The sequence below is a fragment of the Cyclopterus lumpus genome, chromosome 8, assembly GCF_009769545.1.
Source record: "Cyclopterus lumpus isolate fCycLum1 chromosome 8, fCycLum1.pri, whole genome shotgun sequence".
In the NCBI taxonomy this organism is placed as follows: domain Eukaryota; kingdom Metazoa; phylum Chordata; class Actinopteri; order Perciformes; family Cyclopteridae; genus Cyclopterus; species Cyclopterus lumpus.
In genome coordinates, this window is record NC_046973.1 from 16,889,423 (window position 1) to 16,899,001 (window position 9,579).

The following is a 9,579-nucleotide window of genomic DNA, read 5'->3' on the forward strand; positions in this document are numbered from 1 at the left end:
CCACCTTTCAGCACTTCCTAATCTATCATTGTTGATCGCTTAATCCCTTATTCCACTCCCCAAATTTGATCAAGGTCATCGTATCCAATAAACTTTCCCGTCACAGGGCGTGCGGAGCCTGTGGTATTCCATCTCTAAATGAGTCTTGATTACCAAGCGATAAAGACATTATGTCATGCAGGTCCTCGTACACAGCAAAATAATCAAATCCTGTCCAGGATGTGATATTAATCTTGGTTTACTCACCATTTCCTCGTGCTTTTGAGGCAACTTACTGGAGGAAACTGTTTGTGCAAGGCGTCCACCGATCTGTGATATGTTCCCTCTCTTAACTGCGGGAAAAGGAACTTTGAATGTAATCGTTCAATACATACAGATGAGGACCTGAGGTAAACAGGCTCAGCCATTATAAAAGACCTCCTACTGTTTGAACCGCTCCACAAGCTGCTCTTCGGCTTCCTCTGTTCGCCCCATAAACACAAAGGGGAGAGTGGGAGCAGGCTAAATGGGAACAGGCCCACGTCACACTGAGCAAAAAGGAGGCAGCTCTTTCCTCTTAAGATGGTCAAATGGATTTTGGCAGCATTTGACTGATACAACTTGGTGCCGTAAACAGCCGCCACCCGCGGTAGTTCTTATCTGCTGAGTCGCAGCGTTTGTCAATTTTTCCACACTGAATGTCACATGTTTATTTAAGTCACAGCCTCCGTGATTGCAGCTGAAATTCTCCTGTCATCGTCGTGGACAGTGTGTAGGACCTTTTTGTTTTATGTTGGCAGCTGTTTGTTCCGGTAAAACGCAGATGATCTAATTTGATTCGGAGTTAATATTCAGAGCTTGTATTTGCTGTAAATACAAGCATATTGACATAGAAATATTTGTTTATAAATGCATTATTTCTCCTCAGTAATTGGGATGGATATATAATCCTATAAACTGTGATGTGGACATATGACAGTTTAAAGCTGCTCTAATCAATATTTATATTTGTAATAGTGGATCAAATGACTACTTGTTTATGACAAATGTAGCTTATTGTACTATTACTGCTACCATAGGTGCCTTCATTATCAATATTATTCTATTATATCCACTCCTGCTGTTATTATCCTCCTCTGTTTCTCTCTCTGAGGTTTGATTATTTATTGTATTGTTTTGACTTTAGGAATGACAACAACAGATATAACCCATACCAGCGATGGGGGAATGATGAACAAGACATCCACCACAAGTACATCGGTCACACACACCAGCAACGACACAACCACAAGTACACCGGTCACACACACCAGCAACGACACACCCACAAGTACACCGATCACACACACCAGCAACGACACACCCACAAGTACACCGGTCACACACACCAGCAACGACACAACCACAAGTACACCGGTCACACACACCAGCAACGACACACCCACAAGTACACCGGTCACACACACCAGCAACGACACAACCACAAGTACACCGATCACACACACCAGCAACGACACACCCACAAGTACACCGGTCACACACACCAGCAACGACACACCCACAAGTACACCGGTCACACACACCAGCAACGACACAACCACAAGTACATCGATCACACACACCAGCAACGACACACCCACAAGTACATCGGTCACACACACCAGCAACGACACACCCACAAGTACACCGATCACACACACCAGCAACGACACAACCACAAGTACACCGGTCACACACACCAGCAACGACACAACCACAAGTACACTGGTCACACACACCAGCAACGACACACCCACAAGTACACCGGTCACACACACCAGCAACGACACACCCACAAGTACACCGGTCACACACACCAGCAACGACACAACCACAAGTACACCGGTCACACACACCAGCAACGACACACCCACAAGTACATCGGTCACACACACCAGCAACGACACAACCACAAGTACACCGGTCACACACACCAGCAACAACACAACCACAAGTACACTGGTCACACACACCAGCAACGACACACCCACAAGTACACCGGTCACACACACCAGCAACGACACAACCACAAGTACATCGATCACACACACCAGCAACGACACACCCACAAGTACATCGGTCACACACACCAGCAACGACACACCCACAAGTACACCGATCACACACACCAGCAACGACACAACCACAAGTACACCGGTCACACACACCAGCAACGACACAACCACAAGTACACTGGTCACACACACCAGCAACGACACACCCACAAGTACACCGGTCACACACACCAGCAACGACACAACCACAAGTACACCGGTCACACACACCAGCAACGACACACCCACAAGTACATCGGTCACACACACCAGCAACGACACAACCACAAGTACACCGGTCACACACACCAGCAACGACACAACCACAAGTACACCAGTCACACACACCAGCAACGACACAACCACAAGTACATCGATCACACACACCAGCAACGACACACCCACAAGTACAAACTCTACTGACACCTCTCCTGAGACTCCTATGCCCACTACTACACCCTTATCCTCCACTATCACCACAAACACAACACTCCCAGCTGGACCCCTACCCTCTTCACCTACCTCCATCTCCAACTCCAGCTCTTTCCCCACAAATACCTCCCCAGGCAGTAGCACCGCACCCCCTACCGGAAATAACACCACCCTTAGTCCCTCAACAACGACCTCAGGAGGTAGGACTAACAGCATGATGAGTTTTGATGTTTGTTCTTACAAAAAATGATGTACTATAACATACAGGTGAGTAGGAATTAAGTAGAAAGTAAGGGCCATGAGTTAAAGGTTAAAGTAGTATGCTAAATGCAGAGCTGTTTGAAATCCTTGGGAGGAAGTCAAAGTCACATATTTAAAAAACAAATTCCAAGTTATTAAGGAGGTTTTTCAGGCATGTAAGTACTTTAAACTCAATGCTAATGTCAGCATGCTAAAATGCTCATAATGGCAATGCTAACATGGTGATGCTAATAATCTATAATTATAATTATTATATATAATGTTTACTATCTTAGTTTAGCGTGATTACATTAGCTGGCTCGCTCTATTAGACATTCTCTTTTTAAATGTCCATGGACTGGTTTTGACACATTTCTTTATGTTACAGTGAGTGCCAATACAACAGCCTCATCTACCACCACTCCAACTTCACCTACCATCAGTACTGGTACCACCATCACTGGCACCACCCAGCGACCAACAAATGCCACCACTAACAGCTTCTCCACCACTCCAACGTCCACCACCACCATCAGTACTGGTACCACTATTACTAGCACCACTAACAGCTCCTCCACCACTCCAACGTCCACCACCACCATCATTACTGGTACCACCATTCCTAGCACCACTCAGCGAACAACAAACGTCACCACTAACAGCTCCTCCACAACTCCAACGTCCACCACCACCATCAGTACTGGTACCACCATTCCTAGCACTACCCCGCAACCAACAAACGTCACCACTAACAGCTCCTCCACAACTCCAACGTCTACCACCACCATCAGTACTGGTACCACCATTCCTAGCACTACCCCGCGACCAACAAACGTCACCACTAACAGCTCCTCCACAACTCCAACGTCTACCACCACCATCAGTACTGGTACCACCATTCCTAGCACTACCCCGCGACAAACAAACGTCACCACTAACAGCTCCTCCACAACTCCAACGTCCACCACCACCATCAGTACTGGTACCACCATTCCTAGCACTACCCCGCGACCAACAAACGTCACCACTAACAGCTCCTCCACAACTCCAACGTCCACCACCACCATCAGTACTGGTACCACCATTCCTAGCACTACCCCGCGACCAACAAACGTCACCACTAACAGCTCCTCCACCACTCCAACGTCCACCACCACCATCAGTAATGGTACCACCATTAATAGCACCACCCAGCGACCAACAGACACAACAGCAGTCCCGCCCATCCCTCCAGTCATAGGTTTGTACTTTTCTCCAATATTTCATCTTGCAGGTGTATTATTCCATTGATGAACTCAATCAGAAAACTGAAAAAGATGTCCTCAAACCTTGCATGGACAAGGACCCACATAACATTTTGTTTCCACTGCCCCCAAGTTATTGTATAGTTATTGTAGGTTTGACAAATTCAGTTCACGTGAAAAAAATAAATTTGATGGCCAGAATGTTTAACACATCATTTTTCTTCCATCTCTTATCAGTGTGTCCTACCGTCCCGTGCCCTATTAAAAGCATCTGTCTTAATGGTACCTGCCAGTGTCTCTCTGGTAGTTTCCTGGTGAATGGCCGCTGTGCAGCTGGTAAGAACATAAACAACATTTCATGTCTGGCCGGATGAGAAATTTCCATAGAGGGAAGACTTTCGCCCAATTCTCTCCTGTCGTCCTTTTCATTCAGCCCAAGTGTTCCCAGGCCAGCTTCATCTCACCTCCTTGACATTTGAAAAGGACATGAGCAACAGGGCCTCGGGAATATTCCAGAAGACAGCAGCTCAGATCTCAGCAGCGGTAGGTTGTGAGCTCACGAAGCATTTTTTTAATTTCTATATTAAATGCTCTCTCTCCATCCTTAAACCACATGCTTATACTGTTTCACAGCTCAGAGATGCCCTCAAAAATCAGCCGGGGTATAAACAATCTGATGTTGTGCAACTTGAGTGAGTATTTTGTGTTTCTCCTGATGCAGAAAGATACTATGCCAAAAGTGACACAATTATCTTTGAACCTTTTTGTTCTGCTTCTCTTCAATTCCCCAGACCAGGAAGTGTACAAGCAACTGTAAATAACATATTTGACAACACCACCGCCACTCAAGAATCTGTTGATCAGGCCATTAATAAAGCTATAGCCAACCCATCAAATGGCTTCTTGGTTAATGCTAGATTTACAGGTAAGTGGATGAGAACCTGACATGCAGTTTAGTTTCTTATACACCTGTTTTACATGTTATCTGTCTTAGGTACCAACCTGTGTGTGCAGAAGCCACTACCATGTGACGTCTTCACGACAGTGTGCAGAAATTCAAACGGACAAGCTTTTTGTTCCTGTAAAGAAGGCTACATCTCCAACCTGTACTCCAATTCCAGCTGCAGAGGTGTCCTATTTCATATTCTTTATTCAACTCTTTTTTTCAAAACTAGTATTTGCTTTGAATGAGCACACTAGAACAGTAGAACAGCTCTAGTATTGTATTTTATGTGAAAGAAATGTGAAACCTTTACAATGTTCTGCTAGCCTGGCACTATAGATTATTAAAGCTTCATATTCACTATAAGAACTGACGACCCACAGCGTCTGAGACAAGTCCAAGATAAGTTTTCCCAGCGGCGCTACAGTTCAGAGAACTGGTACAGAACCTTCTTATCCTCAGTGAAATACTTGTGTGAGAGAATGAGTCGGAGAAACAGACAAGGTCAAGAGCTGTAGCCTTTTCTTTAATGCCAACCCTTGACCCATACATCATTCATCTCTCTAATTGATTTATTTTAAACAACGGTTGTTTCCCTGGAATCACAGCTTTCTCTTTCTCTGTGGAGTGTTTGTGACCAAGGAAATCAGCTATAGGAAGAGGCAAAGAAAGCAAATGCTGAATGCAGTTCATTTCCCAGGAAATGCATAATGTACCATTTATAAGCCTGTTTGTAATGGGCATCATGCAGCCTCCATACGAAGCTCATTCTTTCATTGCGTGTGCAACTGTGTAACCAGGCGTGCTGTGCGTCTCCGTGGCTTGGTCTGAAAACTGAAACTGTAGCTTGTTATCCTTTTTATTTCAGTCTTATTTGTGCACAAACATCATGTGTGTGTGTGCATGTGTTTTTAAAATATTGTGTTTTTTCATTGTAGTGTGTCCAAGTGGGCAAAGGGCAGAGAGAGACATGTGCCATCCGTGAGTACACACACCTTTCATGTTGTTAACAGGGTACATTTTGCATAGGTGGCTGTATATTTCCGTGTATGTGGTACATGTGAATGTGAAGTTGGCTCTCTCATGTGGATTTAGCGTTAAACTCCAAAAATGTGCAGCAGGAAAGCTCTTGAAAAACGTATATATCGTTGTGATTAACCGTTCTATTTTGTCTTTTCAGCTGTGCATTTGGATATGCTGGCTTCAACTGCAATGACTGTGAGTAACACCACTGTTGTCAATACAATGCAGCAGCTGTAGTAACACTTACATACTGACCCTATAAGAATCTAAAAATGTGTTTACAGCGGCGCTGCTAGCAGTGGTGGTCATCTCCTGTGTGCTGGGAGGTCTTCTCATCATTGTCCTGGCTTTGCTCATGTATTGCTACTGGTGAGGATATGAAACACTCCTATTCTCACACTTTGACCCACATGTGCCCTGTAAATATATGGCTATGGTTATTTGCAGGTCAAAAGAATCTGTCTGGGTCTGTGGTCGAATAGTCCCTTTTTGGTTAGGAAGGTTCCTAACGGTGTGGCCGCCATGATAAGTGCTGGTCGAATTCTCTAAATGCAAAGGAAAGGAGATTTAATGCTTCCTTATTTAGCTCCTTTAGCATAGGAAACGCTGGACCTTACTTTATGAAAGGAAAGGAGATAATGCTGCCCCATAATTCTTTGCGGTGATATCATTTAAAGTGACGCGCCATTCGGCCGTTCACAAGAACAAACAATCATGACCGACAAACACAGGTCATGTAAATGAGGTGTTTCATAAACTATTGTCTCCATATTCTTATGATCAGATTATAATCTGCATATAAACAACAAAGAGTGATATGAGACATTGTTAGTGGGAGATCGTATTTAATTCAGCATGTTTGAGACAGTTTATTAGCTTTGTTTTCTGTGAAAATCTTTTCCTAACTCCTTATGAGTCAAGGAAAAGTGGTTAGGAATAGACGTTAGGAGGTAATTATTTAATTATTCGACCCCAGCCTGGCACTACAAAAGGCTCACAAACATTTTGTTAGGACTGTAGTTTTTTGTGTAAAGCAGGCATGAATTGGGGACCCCAGATTAATATAATTTGATGTGTTAGTGAGTATTTATGGCAGCAGGAAGGCGTATGATGAATGGAGTACAGAAGATCATGTTCATGGTAATAAAGAAACCCAGTGCGCAAATCTGTTTTGGGATTTTAATAGTTTTCGGACAACATTAGAGCTATATGACAGATACGAAAAAGTGAAATAAGGCTTTAGAAAATACTTATTAGAAGGATCAATTTATTGTTTGATTTTGTAAAAAAAAATTAGAAGAAAAGAAAGAGCAAGCACAATTTACATTCCCTGTATGTACATCAGGAGGGGATGCACAAGGAGCAAGCCAGACTACAGCAGCAGTCCATACTCATCAGGGGACTTAAACAAGCCCTGGCCCACTGGCATCACCCCCATCCCCCGGGCCTCCATGAACTTGGAGGCAGGTCCTCCCATAGAGATGTCAGAAGGGGGCAGCACTTGTGTCCTGGTGGACAAAAACCCTAAAACCAACGGATTGGTGAGTTATTACACCATCTGACCACTCATCCTCCGACTCACAGTCTCGCATAGTGTCGATCATCCGCTAAATCCGCCTTTAGTTTGTTCAGTGTTGCCCCTCCGTCTTCCATCCCGATTGCATCACTTAACTTAAACCCACCCAGTACGCATTGGATTTGATCATTTGCAGGTGAAGAAAATACACCTGGGCGTATGTTAAAATGTAGTTCTTTAGACGTCTATATTCCCTATTGCTGTTATTTCAACATCATTCCAATTTCAACAAATCCGTGCTCACAATCACGCGATCATCTTGTATCAATTCAGAGATGGGCTGGACGCTTTGTTGATATGTTTTCAATCCTAAACACACCCGTTCATCCAATCATCCACAATGTGTGTATATATATATATATATATATATATATATATATATATATATATATATATATATATATATATATATATATATATAGTGCTAGCAGGTAGCTCCCTCCCATGCTCCCTGCTTTGCCTGACTCCCAGTGTGTTGGTTTAGGGGTTTCAGCCGAAGCACAAAGGATGGAAAAAGGTAAGGCTTTGCTTTCAGCTTTTACACTTCTCCTTTGATGCCCTGTGATGATGATTTAGAAAGGTCACAGTGAGAATTAAGGTGGCAGGATTTCCAGGTGATGGGGGGAGCTTTTTTCGAAAAAAAATTGTTGTGGAAAGCTGTGTGCTTTCATCTACATGTAAATGTAGAGAGTGAGTGTTCAAAGAAGCTCAGCTGATGCTAGTTTGGGAGTAGTCATTTTCCACTAGACATTTGGGGCCTGCGGTTACTTGCTTGGCTTTTGTGAGTGTTTTTATATGAATGGTTGAAGTCTCTACATCTGAAAGATACTAATATGTTGACTTGTTTCCACTCACATTTCAGTCGGGATCATACGATCTCAACCCAGAAGTAATGAACACCTTCAAAGGTAAAAATCCATCCCGTTACTCCTATCTGGTTCAAGGCCACGAGAACCCCTACTTCTTACCAGGAGAGGGCAAGAACAACTGATGGAAGCCATGTCCAAATGAGGAAATGGGGATCAAAAGGAAGCCACTGATTTACATTTATATCTGGGTCTTCAGGCACATTTCCTGAGCAGGGTTTTTTATACATTCTTGAACTTGATGAATCACAAAGGACATTTCTCAAATGGGAAACAGCCACCAAAGAGATTAATTCGTACGAGCGAAACATTTTAACATTTAGTGACGTTTTGGGTGCATCATGCGTCTTCAATGGAAGAGCTAAATGATGCTGATCATAACCAGCAGATGTCGCTCTTGCTCAGTATAATTATCACACTGTTTTACAAAGGACATTTTTTATTTTGTAATGCTTTTAGTAAATCATTCTGTAGTCAATGAATCTTCTTGTATTGCGAATTGCACTTAAGTGTATGTCAAGTTTACCACCAGTTGTACTCTTCAATCAAAGGTGAAATGAATGCGGGCTGTCGGGCTACTATATATTTTTTCTTATGGTCATGATTATTAAAAAAAATTAAAATCTTGAGAACTAAAGGGGCTGGATCCCTGTTTCAGGGTATTTTCAAGGGATGTTTTTAAAGGAATGTATGATTGTAGCCGTCTAAAGCTGAGTATTTTGTATTTGTTGAATCTGCACTTGCAAAATGTGCCTGTTTTATTCGTCTCTTTGACAAACAGGAAATGTGCACAGCTGGTGATAAAGCCTCCTGGATGTGCCAATTATACCGTATATATACATTATATCTTTTAAAAACGGTTATTTATTTATCTTTGTGTGATTGAGACAGCGCACTATTTCTTAGGTGTGTAAAGGTTTTGTACATAATTGAAGATCTTTTGGAACATCATTTGTGTGTGTGTGTGTGTGTGTGTGTGTGTGTGTATGCAATGGAAATAAATTAATTTAAAACAGTCTTGTTTCTCATCATTGATGGATGTAGACAGCATAACTGCCCTAGATAAGTGCCATGACAACTTCATTGCCCCATAATTCAAACCATTATGCATTTCGGAGTGTTTCACAGACTCTTTGTGTCACTAATCATCATCTGTGTAGAGAAGGAAGGTATATTCTTCGAT

The 9,579-nt window shown here is 42.9% G+C and overlaps 1 protein-coding gene across 1 annotated transcript; it reads left to right on the plus strand.

The window, feature by feature from the left end:
- The first annotated feature begins 2,462 nt into the window (after positions 1-2,462).
- Positions 2,463-9,338, plus strand: si:ch211-198m17.1 (flocculation protein FLO11). The gene is made up of 12 exons (XM_034539622.1): positions 2,463-2,704; positions 3,133-3,984; positions 4,226-4,324; positions 4,422-4,531; positions 4,622-4,680; positions 4,780-4,913; positions 4,983-5,117; positions 5,870-5,912; positions 6,112-6,149; positions 6,239-6,323; positions 7,300-7,495; positions 8,393-9,338. Exons 1-12 carry the CDS (start codon positions 2,515-2,517, stop codon positions 8,519-8,521), a joined length of 2,070 nt encoding a protein of 689 aa, XP_034395513.1. The 5' UTR covers positions 2,463-2,514; the 3' UTR covers positions 8,522-9,338.
- The last annotated feature ends 241 nt before the right edge of the window (positions 9,339-9,579 follow it).